General features: G+C 37.2%; 1 protein-coding gene and 1 long non-coding RNA gene across 9 annotated transcripts in view; both read right to left on the minus strand.

The window, feature by feature from the left end:
* The window catches only part of LOC120716467 (junctional adhesion molecule B-like), a 204,853-nt gene that overhangs the window by 163,317 nt on the left and 25,628 nt on the right, over positions 1-15,908 (minus strand). For 7 of the 8 annotated variants that reach the window (XR_005691919.1, XR_005691916.1, XR_005691918.1 and 4 more), the window contains one exon: positions 12,942-15,725. The exons of the other annotated variant lie outside the window; for it this stretch is intronic. Coding sequence is in view for 1 of the 7 variants with exons in the window: in XM_040004006.1 (XP_039859940.1) it covers positions 15,565-15,725 (161 nt within the window). In the remaining 6 variants the exon portion in view is untranslated. Of the gene's footprint in view, positions 1-12,941; positions 15,726-15,908 lie in introns of those variants that run through there. 8 annotated transcript variants of the gene reach the window in all.
* LOC120716489 lies at positions 856-8,468 on the minus strand. Its single transcript, XR_005691939.1, has 6 exons — positions 8,434-8,468; positions 8,168-8,347; positions 7,886-7,978; positions 5,759-5,839; positions 3,579-3,665; positions 856-1,216 (listed from the first exon to the last, which is right to left on the minus strand). It is a non-coding gene; the product is annotated as an uncharacterized LOC120716489 (long non-coding RNA).

The following is a 15,908-nucleotide window of genomic DNA, read 5'->3' on the forward strand; positions in this document are numbered from 1 at the left end:
ATGTTTGTGTTGCCACTTGTTTCATTCAGTATCTGTAAGTATAAGGTAACAGCTGATCTCCAAAAACACAGAGGACACTGAATTAATGACTACTTAACAGAAACAGGCAATAAACAGAGACAAAAACAGAAACATGACTTTTAAGACAGCAGAAAAGCTGATGTCATCAAACAGTTGGTAAACAATCTGAAATTAGTAACGGGACAGAAAACAGGGGGAGTGTCAGATTTGGGGGATTTTAGCGCGCTTGTAGTGAAGCAGTGACACTGAAGTTCTGTAACACTCAGTTTTACCAGTAGGTGGCAGCACATTTAAAATGCGTTCAATAGTAGTATTCGTATAGTATACTACTATTGAATTGAATAGTAGTATTAGTATTCAATTATGAATAAATAAAATATAACACTGCTGACATAAACAGCTTTACAATCCTCAAACAACCAGCTGTAAAAACATCTGTCATAGACCAGGTTAACCCACGGCTGTGTCTGACAAACACACAAATACCAAATTTTGAGGTTATAATAATTTAAAAATGTAAAAAAGATTATAGCGGTTAATTTTCTTATTTCTCTTACAGTTAAATAATTAGTTAATGTGAATCCATTTTTTATTTCATCATAGCTACTGTTCGGTTTCTGGGTTAGTTCACTCTATAGACACTCAGCACTTCACTTGAACGTTTCCGTGCACTTTGTATACACTGAATGTTGCTTCTGTTGTGGTTTGATGTTTATTCTTTGTTTTCTGCAGTGAAACGGGGCGAGGATTGGTTAGCCACAACCAAACCGGAAGAAGTCAAATTTTCCATCTGCAACTTGGTGAAACCCACAGAACCACACGAGGAAAACAAATGTGAACAAAAGTTTATTAAGCTGACATAACCATGTCAGCAAAGGCCAGCAAACATAAATAATATATACAACAGAAAAGTTACTGAGAACATAAAACATATGAATATATTTATAATTTTGCTGTTGATTTTGCATGAAAATACACTTAAACTCAAGTTGAAATTTAAGAATTGATTTTTAAATCATATGTGTCTAAATTAACAAGAAAAAGATGTCAAACATATAAAAATATTTTGAACATGTGGATGTCCTCTGGTCTGAGGTGCTGTGGGACCAGTTAGAGACCAGCAGCTGGACGTCAGTGGTTGGACTGGTGGACTACTTCAGTAAAGAGTAGATGACGTCTGGCTCAGGTTTAAAGTCTGAACACAAACACACACAGTTCAAACATCATGAAATATGATTACAAGCTTTGCAGTTCAACCAAAACTTTAATCTGCACCTCTCTGCGTCACACAGTTCAGATTTTACTGAGAACCACCTCAGACACAAATCACAGAGCTTCTGTACCGCCCACGCTGTAGCTACTTTCTGAAATTCACACCAGTCAAATCTGCAACCCCACAAAGCTGAAACGTTCGCATCAAATACATTCAGTGACATTAAAAGTCAAATCTTTTGCTGCTTCCAGCTTCTCACAGAATATTTTTCAGACAAACAGCAATCCATAAAAACAGGAACCATGAAATATTGTCTCTGTTCACTACTGGATGTTGTTTTGATAGACTTGGGTACATATTTAGTTGTTGTCTTATCTGTGAATTGTGGCTTTGCTGCAAGATTTAGCCACATTTCATACCTAGAAAAGACAGCATGTGATAGACTGGATACCTCTCCAGGGTATACCTCACGAGGATACAACCCATTTTGGGTAAGCTCCAGCTCCCCACGTGACTAATTTAGATAAGCAGCTAAGAAAATGGGATAGATTGATGGGTCTAGCAAAATATTTCAAGAAAACATTGGACCGATTAGTTGTTGTGCTCTGCCAGCACAGAAACAGCATTCACTCTCTGTCTACGTGGGATGTTCACTGGGTGAGAGAGCAGTGAGGTTTCAGAGACTAAAGGTGAGCAGTAGTACACAGTGGTTGTGTAGCAGGGAAGTGAGGCGTGGGTGTGTAAATTCTGACCCAGTAAATTTTAAACTGAAAAAAAACTAGGACCTAAAATTTAACCTCAGATACTGTGAGCTACAGATGTTGAGAAAAAAACGCTTCTACTGGATCAAAAGCTGCAGATAGATTTAAAAGAACATGCACATGCATTTATTGTAGCCAGCTAGTGTGTGTTAAATTGTCATAATATGGAAATGCAGTAGTTAGTAAGTACATTGTGTATATGGCTTACTACAGCTAATGCTCTGAAGGAAGTATATTGATAGAGACACACTGTTATTGGCTTTAAGTTTGGCTGTAATTTATGGTATGATTGATGGGAAACTGTCTGTCTTTCACTCTACAGGACAGAATAATAGATACACAGTCTCCAAACTCTTCTCATTGCTTATTTTGCTTATTTCCAGAGCAGCTTTGCAAGACTCAAAGTTAAACGTAACGACCATCAATCATGTTCTGTTTGGAGTTCCATGTTTTTCTTGCTTCCGAGGGTAAAGATGGTCATGAGAAAGACAGTGGATCAGCCCAAAACCACACAGGAGTAGCTTGTTAATGATCTGAAGGCAGTTAGGACCACAGTCACCAAGAACAACACTGGTAACACATTACACCAGGATGTATTTAACTCTTTCACAATCCACATGGTTCCCCTGCTCAAAAAGGCCAATGTTTAGGCTGTCTTAGGTTTACCAGTGAACACTGAAATTTTTCAAAGAAGAAGAAACCAAAATCAACTTTCTGGCATTAACTCAAGTTGCTGTGTTTGGAGGAAGAGAAATGCTGAGTATGATCCAAAGAGGTGGTAGCATTACGATTTGGTCCTGTTTCTGCTAAGGATACAGAACAACGTCAATGGATGCGACCCTCTAGAGCACCATCTTGGAAGCGAAGAGAACCTAGGAAGAGAATCTCTATGCCTGACCAATCTTCAGCCAGAACACTGAAGATCGGTCAGGCATCAGTTTTCCAGCGTTTCAGTTACCCAAAACAAACAAGAAAGGCAAAAAGAAAGGAATTGCATAAGGTCATGGAGTGGCCTAGAACAGTTCTATTAAAAATCTGAGGAGGGAGCTGATGTTTTGAGGTGAAGCCAAGAAAACTAAAGGATTTAGAGGGTTTCAGTAAAGATGAGTGGGTCAAAGTCCCTCCTGAGATGTGTGCAAACCTGGTGACTTATAACAAGTAATTGCCCTTCCCAACAAGGATTTCTCCACCAACTGCTAAATCACGTTTTGATTGGGATCTAATACTTATTTCCTTCAATGACATGCAAATCCATTTATAACTTTAATAATATTAATAATATTAATTTGTCTATTCTTTTATTATATTTTGGTTGATATTATGTCTCTCTCTGTTTTTAATGAAAACATAAAAAACATAGACTTCATTTATTTGTAAGTGAGCAAACTTACAAATTTAACAGAGAATCAAATAAATAATTCCCCCACTGTTCATTCTGTTTTATACTTTAAATGAATAGTAAAAAACATTTTTCTTCCTCAAATGATGATAAAACTGTTTGATATCCTGAGCTTAATAAATGATTTAGTTAGCTTAGCTTATCTTAGCTTAGCTTAGCATGAACACCAGAACATAAAGAGTACCTCTTTTCCTTTTTGGTGTAACAGCTATTTGTCCATAATCGATGTCCTCAGTTCTCACTGCCGAATAGACTACAGCTGTGTCAGTCTCTGCAGGAAAACACCCCACACAGATAAACAAAAATTATATTTCAGGTACAATAGTATTCATATATAGTTTGATCATGCAGAGATTAAGTTAGATCTTCTGCAACTAGCTTCGGGTTTTCACAGTTTTTTTCTTCTTTACACCTCTGCTGAGAAACAAGAATTAATTGCATAGAACTTGTAGGTGTTTGTGTGAAAAACAAGATGCACGACCACAGAGATTGCACCTTCATCTCAGTGCAGTCTGACACACTTCACCACAGAGCACCAAACAAACAAGTTCTCACAGCATGAACACTGCCATTGGACAAACCAGAACTCAGTGTGGTGAAAAGTCCTTTCAGCTTCAGGCTAGAATCAACAACAGGAAGTAGATGCTGTGGTTAAACATGCAGAACTTGCTTCATTGCATTAAAGGACATTTGGTCTCTTCAGTCTGTTTCTTCAGACATTTTATTCTAACAACACGTTCACGATGCTAACAACTTATGTTTGTGCCTAAACAAGACAGCAAGCACATCTGGGCATTTTACTCACATGTTCAGTTACGCCTAAAAGGTTGATTCTGTTCATTTGGATGTAGCGTTTTCGATTGGAGAAACGTTTCGTCACTTATCCAGGTGTCTCATAAACAGTACATTTGTACAATAATGTAACCTAGCCCACTGAATGAACATTGGGCTGGGAGGTCAGTTCCTTGATCATGACTAAAGAATTCACTTGGATGAGTGACGAAACGTTTCTCCCACAAAACGTTATGTCCAGATGAACAGAATCAACCTTTTGGGATTTACTTACCTGGATGATTGAGCATGCATCAAGAAATGTTCAGTTACGGCGCTGCCAACCATTACAACCTACCTCAAATCTGATCTATTTAAGGTGGACCTGAGCGTAGGCTATTAAGAAGTAAGAAACTAAGAAAACTGTTTCATATATGAACCCACAATGCTAAGATAGTTTATTCCTCATTTTCAGGAAATTATTTTTGGTGCTCTGAGAGCTGACACGGTTTTTGTGGAAATGTTTTTTTTTGTGATGACAGGATGTGAAAGCTGCAGAGAGGCATGTCAGCTCTGCTTCCAGGTCTTGACTTTGGATAGAGATATGTTGGGTGTTTTGGTGAAGTTTTTAAATATTTTTAGTTTTTATTAGCAGTGTTGTATGAATTCTGTTTGTTTGCATTTGACAGACCAGAACAGCATGAAAACATGAGGTATTAAAGTGTGCCTGAAAAAAATTATATCCGGGGTGAAAAAGACATAAATACTTGTTAAAAAGAGAAGACTAGCTTTCTTGTCCCTGAATGAATCCTGGCAATGGAAAATTTAACTTTTCCATTTAAATGAAATGTTCCTCTACAGTGTGCATGTATTGTTATTACCCATGTATCAGCCTGTGGGAGGTCTGCTGATTGTCCACAATACATTGTTTACCTGTTAGTTTGTTATCACAGAATGGGTTGAGTTCTATGAATGAACTATTAATTCATTCTTTTAGTTGGATGTATAATGCATTTTTATTGTGTTCTATCTTATAGACCTCCAAGTTCAGCAGGATTTATTTCAAGTTAGTTCACAAATATTTAATCTTCCATGGTTAAAGTTGGAATTGGAAATTTTATTTTGCACAACGATGAATCACGTCAGCTGCCCAGACACATATTTTCTAAATATCACTGATTTATTTTAAGCTGCCTCTCACACTGATGGTAACAACAATGGACCTTGTTGTTTTCTCAAAGGTATTTTTTGAACGTATCACAACTGTCATGATTTGTGGTGATGTGTTACCTTGTGGGAACAATTTATTATCTTGGGTGCGCAGAATGATTAGCTGGCTAATTGTAAGCTGGCTAATTTCTAAACTCCAGGTGACTAACCAAACCAAAAAAAAACATTATAGGACTCAATATTTCCATCTGCTGTTTGCCAATTAGTAAATTTTAGCTTGCTACTTAACATTTTGGATATAATTAACAGACCTACTGACCATCAGTGCATTAGCGTTCTTATGTTAGCATATAGATTTAATCAAAGCTTCAGTTCCTGTCCACAGAAGAGAACCATGATGGAGACAAAGAAGAGCAGCTGTACCTCTCGTCTTTGATCTGTTTTTCTTCTCTTTGATGACATCTTCAATTTTCACTGTTGAATAAACTGCATCTGTATCAGACTCTGCACAATAAAAAACACACAGAGGACATCAGTGCAGAACAGCTGAGAGCTGATCATTTAAATACAAGTACAAACACAAATGCTGTAGAAATCTTCACTACAAAAAATGTACTTTTTCTATTCAAACAACAAAAGTTAAAAGTCCAAATTACTTTTACAACAATTTGAGTAATTTGACTTAATCCAATTGTTATTCTGTTTTTAAATTCAACAACTAAATCTAACACCATCTAAAGCGATGCGACACCTGCACCCTTTTTGTTAAACCTTCTTTTTCATCTTATACAGGATGCTGGATGATTGCAGAGCTGTTAGCTTCAGTCAACCACAGACCACAAGAACACAATCTATCACACACAACAACAACCTCGGAACCTTTTAGATTTAGACAAAGAAAATAAATAAAATTAAAAAAAATTAATGTTAATTTCAATATAATTGTAAAAAAGTAATTCCAAATTTCAAATCAGTAAGATGTTTGTTTTCTTCTCACAACTATACACATTATTCTACCTCTGACCATCTCTCACATGCTTCATAAAGTTCTCATCCCTTATATGAATCATCGTTAATCACAGTCAGAAACAATCAGCAGCAAACAAACACCAAGTGAAACTCTTGGAGAGGTTCATATCAGAGAACATCGTATCCTTAAACACATACATTCCAAAAATGTTGCTGCATTGTGAAGCTTGACCAAAGTCTTCTTACAAGCTCTTGGGGTCCACGGGTCATTAACCTTGGGTTTAGAATTTTTGTCGGTTCAATATTTATTTTTGGCTTTGTGAAGGAAATTATGTTCTTTAACTATTTTAGTATTTAATCTTTGGAATATAATTTAATATTTCCTAGTGTCTCTGAGTTTTTTGTTATCTGTGTTTCTAGTTCTTAGCTAATTAAATGGTGTTAGTTAATCTTGTGTCCGTGTTTGTTTACTGTTGTTCTGTGTCTAGTTTGTAGGTTTGAGTCGTTTTTTTGCATCTTAGGCTCAGTTTCCTGTTTTATTTGCAAACCTTTATCTTGTATGTGTTGTCTTCAGTTTCGCTTCTCTTTTTGTGTATTTATAGTGCTCTCTTCCCTCGCTCCCCTCATATCACACTATCACACTATCACATTCTGTTACTGCTGTACTGTTTCTGTCCATGTTTAAGTTCCTGTTCTACGTGTCCTAACGCCAGCGAGCTTTCGTTTTTTTCGTTTTGGATTTTCCCATTTGGATTTGTGTTTTGCTACCTCATCAGTTTAATATAGGGTGTGTTTTGAAGCTCCTGTCTATACAAATACAGAGACAAACCTTTATTTTCAATAAGACGTAAAAACGGCATGTCTAAAATCTTCAGTTGGGGAATTTGCTTCAAAATAGAACTATACAGCAGAGTCAAATTACATGATATCACACCCTCAATTCCAGTAGAATGAAGACGAAATGCCAAAACTGCAGTTTTGGCATTTCGTACAGTGAGAATGTCTCCATAGATGTGTTAAAATGTCCAACTTTACAACAGAAATAGTTGTAAGAAACAGAAATTAGACCTCTCTACACTGAATCATACGTGTTATTAATCTCTGGCTCTCTTCCACGGCATGTCTTTTGGTTTCTTCCTGTTAAAAGGCAGTTTCTCCTTCCCATGCTCTCCAAAGTGCTTCCTCATAGGGGGTCATATGATTGTTGGGTTTTTCTCTGTATGTATCATTGTGGGGTCTACCTTACAATATAAAGCAAATTTGAGGCGACTATTGTTGTAATTTAGGTAAATAAAATAAAATTGAAAGTATGCGTCATTAGAGCTATAGCTCTTAGCTGTCTGTGCTTCACCTCAACTAATTGGAGTCATTGAACTAGAAATCTGAACCATAATTGTACAGTTGGAGCTTTTTAATATTTTGTAATGCAATCACCTGACCAGCAATAATGCTGCTGTTGATCCAAGTAGTTTATGTTCCAGTTTTCATGGGTATAATTCAAGGATTTTATCTCCATGTTAGTGTTCTCATTTAATAAAAATATATTTCAAACAATTCATCAAAAAAAGGAAAAAAAATTACCTCTGTTATGTTTGGTTGTCTCTTTGGATTTTTTAACATAACTGTACGTGATGTCATCTGCGATGCATTCTTCTCGAGCTTTTTCTTGTTGAGCTGAAATGATCAAAATTTAACAGCAAAATAAAATTCCGTAATTGAACTGTTAATCAAAGAAATTCTACATTTGTAATATGTAACAAACAGGAGTTACTTTCAGTATGAATACAAAACAAATTTAATAACTGCCGAGATTATGTCCTGAAGGTAAACCACACATCTGAAATGCAATTTTCTGAGTTTCACCTTCAGGTTTCCTGTGGACACATCGTCTCACCAGCAGAACCAGTAACACCAGTAGAACCAAAACACAGACTGATCCAACAGACGACAACACAGAGAGAATAGGAGCGGAGGTAGATTTAGGTGGAGGTGTGGATGTAGGTGGAGGTGTGGATGTAGGTGGAGGTGTGGTGGTGTGTTCCCCTAAAATAAAGCAAACACAGTCATTAAGTTGTCGTCACATTGTGAATGTTGAAAGCTGCAGAAACACAGACAGGTGAGTGTGTCACCTGTGACAGTGATCCAGCTGGATGGAGACTCTCCATGACTGCTGATGTCACACTTGTAGAGGCCTTCATCAGACCTGGAAACATGCTGGATGGTCATGTGACCTGTAGGACTGCTTCCCTAATGAGGGAGCCATCTTTATAGAAAGCAGCTGGGAGGTTGGAGGGAGTGGTCTTTGTTTTACAGAGCAGAGTGACGTCATCTCCCTCCATCACAGGGAGGACAGGACTCTGCAGGATCACTGATCCACCTCAACACAGAGACAAACTACAGCATTTCATCCATTTACACACAGCTTCATCAACACTAACTCCACACACTCAGCTTACCAGTGACTGTCAGGTTAACCATGTTACTGATGGGACCCTCTCTGGACTCACACCAGTAAACGCCACTGTCCCATGGAAAGAGGTTCCTGATGTTACAGGAAGAACCAGTTGGTTTTCCACACCCATATGTTCCACACTGACTCCTCTGTCCTTTGCTTGTGTTTCTCCTCAGAGTCCATCCAGCAGAGCTGTCGTCCTCCTCACAGCTCAGAGACACAAAGACTCCTTTAAAGAACTGAGAGCTGCTGGGACTCACAGTCAGACGAGCTGTGAGGGTTACAATGAGAAAAATACATTGGAAGACAAATAAATAAATAAAGATATTGGATTTGTTATACTTTTGTCAAAACTGTTATAATTATCTAATGAATCCTTCATTTCATCAGTTTATATGTGAGCTCCATTGTGAAACATGAACCCCATCAGGTCATATCAGTGAGCATTTCTCAGGTTTAAACTGTGACAGAAGAAGGTTACTGACCTTGGTTTGTTGTGCAGCTCAGCAGTGAGATCAGAACTAAAGAGAAATGACACTCAGGTTGATTTGAGGTGAACATAAAGAACAACTCCACACAAACAGCACCAACAACTGTTCCTCTATGAGGCCTCTGTATTATTACTTTTTTTTGTTAATGTTACATTCTTTCTTAGCAACATCCAAAGATTTCTGGAGTAATTGTTTTATTGGAATAAGATAACAACTCTTCATTCTCCTCATAAAAAAACTGGGTACACAAGACTAAATTTTAATTAAAACATAACACCAACTGTGGCCATCAGTGTCAGCTTATAGACCTTCTTGGTGTCAGATGCAGTCTTGAGCAGTCTTGTAGGAATGGGCTCTAAAAGACGCATTGATGGTTTGGAGGATGTAATTACTGAAATTACTGAACTCAAAAATATCACTTGGAGAAAAATAGTCTAAATAGATATCAGTGGTGTTGAAAGTAGCTATAGTACATTTATTTTTGAACAACTCCATGAAGTTACTAGATAACATTAAAGAAATGGTTGCTCAAGAGAGCGCTGACTTTTTGTCAGCCTGACTACAGTCATAAAATTTCTGGTTGTTCTTATTTTCAGAGGGCCCGGTGGCGCCAGTTTCCGGCAGCCTCGCCTCTGTCAGTGCGCCCCAGGGTGGCTGTGGCCACAATGTAGCTTACCATCACCAGTGTGTGAATGGGTGGATGACTGGATATGTAAAGCGCTTTGGGGTCCTTAGGGACTAGTAAAGCGCTATATAAATACAGGCCATTTACCATTTATTTTCTTCAAATCTTTCTATAACCAAGATGTGCAGTAAGATGTTTTAACTTTATTGATGACTTGTTTGTTTGTTTGTTTGTTTGTAAATAAAGCAGCAAACTACTTTTGCAGGCTAAATGACAATCTTCCAAATTAGTGAGACACCACTTCCTCTCCAGCGCACACATTATCTGTTTTAAGTTGCACATTTGAGATTTATACCAGGGAGTCAAGTACTTCTAAATTTGAGGCTTTCTTTTTCACGGGAGCTACAGTATCCAGAGTCATATATAGTAAGGAAGTAAATGTAAGATAAACGACTATTGTTGCCTTCAGGTAGCTGCTCTTCTCTGTGTGGCAACAAAGCATTGAAGAAAATAACATAATTGAATGAAAACTCTCACAAAGAGATCGACTGTGATGAAATCTGTTCAGCTTTTCACTGCCTGCTGTGTTTCCTCGACTCCTGAGCAAAGATAAAGAGTCAGTTCAGACCTGCAGTTGGTCCTCGTGGTGTTTTGAACTTGAATTCAGCCTGATTTGTTTTTCATGTCTTCTCCTCCATCATCAGTTATCAGGAGAGCAGACAGTCAAAGTACAAGAATTCAAACAAACACAGAGATTCTACTTACAGAGCAGACACAGCACAGATGTTTCCTTCATCGTCCTTCTCACTCATTTGAGCTTTTTTTCATTTCTGTCTCTGACACCAAGTAAAGCCCGCCCTCTTCCTCTGAGCACCAGCTTTCTATTGGTTCAGACACAGAGGTGGGGGACTCACTTTTTCTAATTACTAAAGAGACATCATCATCAAAGCTTTTTCATAAAATATGAGTTGCAACTTTTTGTCTGTTTTCCCAAAATACTTTAAAATAAAACATTCATTGATTAACCAAATGAAAATAAAGTAAAAAAACAACCCAAAACAAAACAAAGAAAGTTCAAATGTCCTCTGCTCTGTGATCTGTAGTTTGGTTGATGAACAAATCCATGTCCATGTAGTGGACGTCCCCTCAGTGAGAGAGGCAGATATGAGCTGAAACACAGGAATCAAACCAGGGACGCTGCTGTTATGGAGCTGAACTGGAACCATTCAGACACTGAGGCCCTCTGAACACATTTTAATTACAGCTGTGCAGAGACACACTGATGACTGACTGGAACACTATGATTCACATTTTACATTCACACCATCCTCACACATGGTTTATATGTGGCCACTAGAGGGAGATGTTGGACTTCAAATACTAACATGGATACAAGCAGATCACCAGTGATGCTTTTATATCTTTTTGATGTTCTTTTTAATCTTTTAAATTGTTTAAAGCAGCTAAAACTGTCAACGTCCTGGCCAACTAACACTTATAATGCTTCTGTTGGTATTTTTCAAATGCAGTAACCCTATTAATAACAATAATTTTATAACGGTATGTATACAAAATGCAACACTTCCTGTGAATGTATAATAAAAGGGCAGAGCAACTGAATCTGATGAGTTCCAGGCCTTAGAAACATAGTTGAGGTGAAGCAGTATGGACGGTGTATCAGAGGCTGCAATGTCAGAAGAAGCTAAGGTAATGTGATGGATTTTGACTGTTTGACTTTTAAAAGGTCAAAGGTCAAACCTAAGACTGAAAATCCATGTTCACTTTCTAATTTGTTTTTGTTTCCCCAGTTAAAACATTTATGTTGTGTTGAAATCACAGAGTCAATCCTCGAGTAAAGCATTAGAGCAGGAACATCACTTAAATTTATTCACAGAAGCTTTAAAGCAGATTTTGACTCCGCCAACAATCCTCCATCTTCTTTCTTTTATACAGTTAGGTCCATAAAAATTTAGACAGAGAGAACTTTTTTTCTAATTTTGGTTCTTTACATTACTCCAATTAATTTTAAATGAAACAACTCAGATGAAGTTTTTCAAATTTTCAGTTTTCATCTAGTGGGTTGAATGAAAAGATGCATAAAAATGTGAGGAACTAATGCATTTTTAACATAATCCCTTAATTTTAGGGTCTCAAAAGTAATTGGACAAATTAAATAACAGAAAATAATATGTTCTTTCCTGATACTTGGTTGAAAACCCTTTTCTGACAACAGCAGGTTTGAAGTCTTGATCTCATCGACATCACCAGATGTTGGGTTTCCTTCTTTTTAAAACTCTGCCTGGTCTTTACTGCAGCGACTTTCAGTTGCTGTTTGTTTGTGGGCTTTTTTGTCTGAAGTTTAGTCTTCAACAAATGAAATTAATTCCTAATTAGGTTAAGATCAGGTGACTGACTTGGCCATTTAAGAATATTCCACATCTTTGCTTTCACAAACTCCCGGGTTGCTTCGATTGTGTGTTTTTGATCATTATCGATCTGTATAAGGAAACATCACCCGATCAATGTGACCACATTTAGCTGGATATGAGGAGACAGTATGTGTCTGAACACCTCAGAATTAATTTCCTTCTGTCCTGTGTCACATTCAAAAATAAACACTAGAGTCCAAGTGTAGTAAATGTTTAATGTAAATTAAATTAGTAAATGTAAATTAATTTACATTAATGTAATGTAAATTACTGTAAATGTAAATTAGTAAATGTTTTTAGCAAAGTCCAATCCAGCCTTTCTATTATTGAGGCCTGTGAGCGGCTTGCAGCTTTCAGTGAACCCTCTGTACTTACATCCATGCAGTCTTCTCTTTATGGTAGATTTATATATCAACATACGCCCCTCCTGAGGAGTGTTGTTCACTTGGTTGTTTGCTGTGAGGGATTTTCTGTTCAGCGTGGAAATGATTCTGTAATCGTCAACCACTGTTGTCTTTCATGGATATCCAGCTCTTTTTGTGTTGCTAAGCTCACCAGTGCTTTCTTTCTTAGGATGTATCAAACTGTAGATTATGCCCCTCCTAATATTGTAGCAGTTACCAGGATTGTTGGGTTTTTTCTGTTTTTTGCAGCTTGTTTCACCTGCACGGAAAGCTCCTTTGACTGCATGTTGTCTGTTCACAGCAACATCTTCCAAACGCAAACACCCCAAATCAACTCCAGGGTTGGGACCTAACTGCAGGCACAGACTCAAAACTTAGTCATCTCCCAATCTCCTGCAGTTAACCAGGATTCTTTGAATGTTATTCTTTGTAATGTTTGTTCTTCCAGGGAAAACAGTGATTTTATTGTTTTACTGGCTTTCAGCTCAAATAGAATCTGCATCCAAGAGTTCGACAGGCCAATAGAACAACACAAACAATCAATGAAGACTAAAAGATTTCGTACCAATGTTTGATAAACTTTATTAGGAATAAACAAACAAAAAAGGCAAAAGTGAAATAAATAAACAATATGTAAACAAGTTTTGGAATATTTAAAGTAACAAACAGACTCAAAAGTTAAAGCTTCAGAGATAAGAGGCAACATCTGACTCTGCAGCTACTTGGAAAATATTTCTGTCTTTGGTTTTATTACCCAGTTTCCTAATCACTTAATTACAGGTAGCAAATTGATCCTGAACATTATTTAACAGATTATCTATCGTCTATAATCCACAGAGCTTCATATTGTTTGTGTTCTGTGTCTGTAATTACTCTGTAACAGCTGATCTCTATACGAGGATTAGTTTGCTTGTCACAAATAAGTTTCACTTATTTCCTGCAGTCTAGTTCTTCTACCTGAACCATTTCAGAGAGATTTGTTTTTCTTGTTTGGCAAGACACTTAACGGTGACAATCGTTCATGCAACTTCACAGCCAGCTGAACCAGTACTGTGTCTGAACATAGCAGACAACTTAGGCACTTTGTTATTAGTAGCCAGTCAAAAAAAAAAAAACAAAACAAAAGCACACAGTTTGTTACCAAAAATAACAGTTTTATAGGCATAGAGTAATATATTTGCACCAGGAAACGGACTCCCAAAAAGCTGTTAGCTAAAAACTTGGCAGATCTCAGCATGATGTGAAGTGTGTCCTTAAAATTATCGAGGAAACTGGACAACAGGAGGACAAAAGAAGAGGCAGCGGGCCTGTTTCTGAAAGCCACTTAAGAACCAGAAACAATTCCAGCAAAGACCTGAGATGCATCTGGACCTTCAGCTGACTCATTTACTGGGCGCTGAAGTCTCATCACAATCCACATTTGAAAGTTTTGGTTTAAATATTCATCTCTTCAACTATAAAACAGGATGGAGAGTCTGTCAAGGTTTGGAGCTGCATTTCAGCCAGTAGTGTAGTAGTGGCGGTGCTGTTAGAACTGATGGAATAATGATTGAATAAACATTAGATTATAATTTGATCCACGATGCATCTAGAATGAATGAATCTGACTGGAAACAAATTCATTACTCAGCATAACAATGATCTCAAACACACTGCAAATGCAGTAACTGAATCAGTCATGGATCGGCCTCCCAGAGCTCAACATTATTTAAGCAGTGTGGGATCATCTTGACAGAGAACAAAAGGCAGAAACATCCAAAGAAAAGCTTTGAATATCCTGGAGAACTATTCCTGAAGACTACTCAAAAAAATACAGGAAAGCTGCCTGAGTGAGTTCAGGCTGTGCTGAAGAATAAAGGCAGTCATACTAAATATTGACTTTCAGCTTATTAGAACTGTACAAACTCTGGTTTCACCTTATCTGCTGTATTTACATGTGTGCTTGTTTCATTATATCGCTGCACCTACTTCCACTTTTCATAGCAAAATATAAAGAAATAAAAATTGGTTTAAAATGTTGCACAGCGTAATCTTACTACTGTTAAAAACTAACAATTATTATTATTATTTATAGTTTTACAAAAACCTGCTCAAAGGTTGAAATAAATTACATGTAGAATCTTAAACTTAATCTAATAGGCAGAATCTTATCTTATTAACCTAGAGAATAAAATGAATGTTTATCCTTGCAGGATGTCATCATGTGGAGTCTAAACCCACAGATTTTAAAGAATATCTGAGTTATTTTTTTAATCGTTGCCAGACTCAGGCTGAAAGATCAGCAGCTCAATCTCTTTTGTCTTTGGGCGATTTTACTTTCTCCTAATTATTTGCTTCACTGTTATATGGTGCTCCATTTAATATGAATGAAACCTGACTCGGTTGTTTTTGTTATGTTTTCTGTAGATTAGAACTCCAAATTTCTTAGCAAAATATAAAACCAGTGGTGGAGATGCTGTGCAGTACTTTTCTACTACTATTGCTGCTAAGTATTATTATTATTTACAAAATATCGTAAGCCTAATATATTCTTACACTTACTAAAACAGTGTAGGCTTTAACATTTTAAACAAATAATATACATGCATATTATGCTATTAACCTACTGAATTAAAAAAAAAAGCTAGAAGTTCAGTCTCAGTGATATTAAAGAAAGTGTCTGTTTTAATAAATCTCTGCCAGTCTCGGGCCGACAGATCAGCAGCTCCTGGTTCTCAACCTGCTTGTATTTCTTTTTTTAATTTGGATATTGGGCAGTTGAACTCCATTTTGCATTTTACCGTAGTAATGCTTCTCTTACCAAACATCATCACTGAACACACTAAAGACATTTCAAATATGCTGCAATTACTCAGGAGGCTACAATGGATCCTGACTCTGCTGTTTATGTTTTCTGTAGATTAAAATTCCAACAGCAGCAGCAACAAGAAGCACAGCAGAAACTGACAGACCAACAATCAGTCCAACAGGTCCATTCTCCTTCCCTCCACCTTCATCTTTGTTGTCTCCTCCTGGCTGACCTGCAGGTGAGAAACAGGTGTGAGGTGTCAGCTGTCAGGTAGGTGATGAGTGAAGAACAGAACAGAATCCATTTCCTCTTCAAACTGCTGTCAGACATTATCTACTGCACTCTGATCACATCACTCAGACCAGCTGCTTTCTACAAAGTCTCATCAACAACATCTTTACAAACAAACATCAAC

This window comes from Simochromis diagramma, unplaced genomic scaffold (assembly GCF_900408965.1).
Source record: "Simochromis diagramma unplaced genomic scaffold, fSimDia1.1 OVJJ01000776.1, whole genome shotgun sequence".
Taxonomy (NCBI): Eukaryota; Metazoa; Chordata; class Actinopteri; order Cichliformes; family Cichlidae; genus Simochromis; species Simochromis diagramma.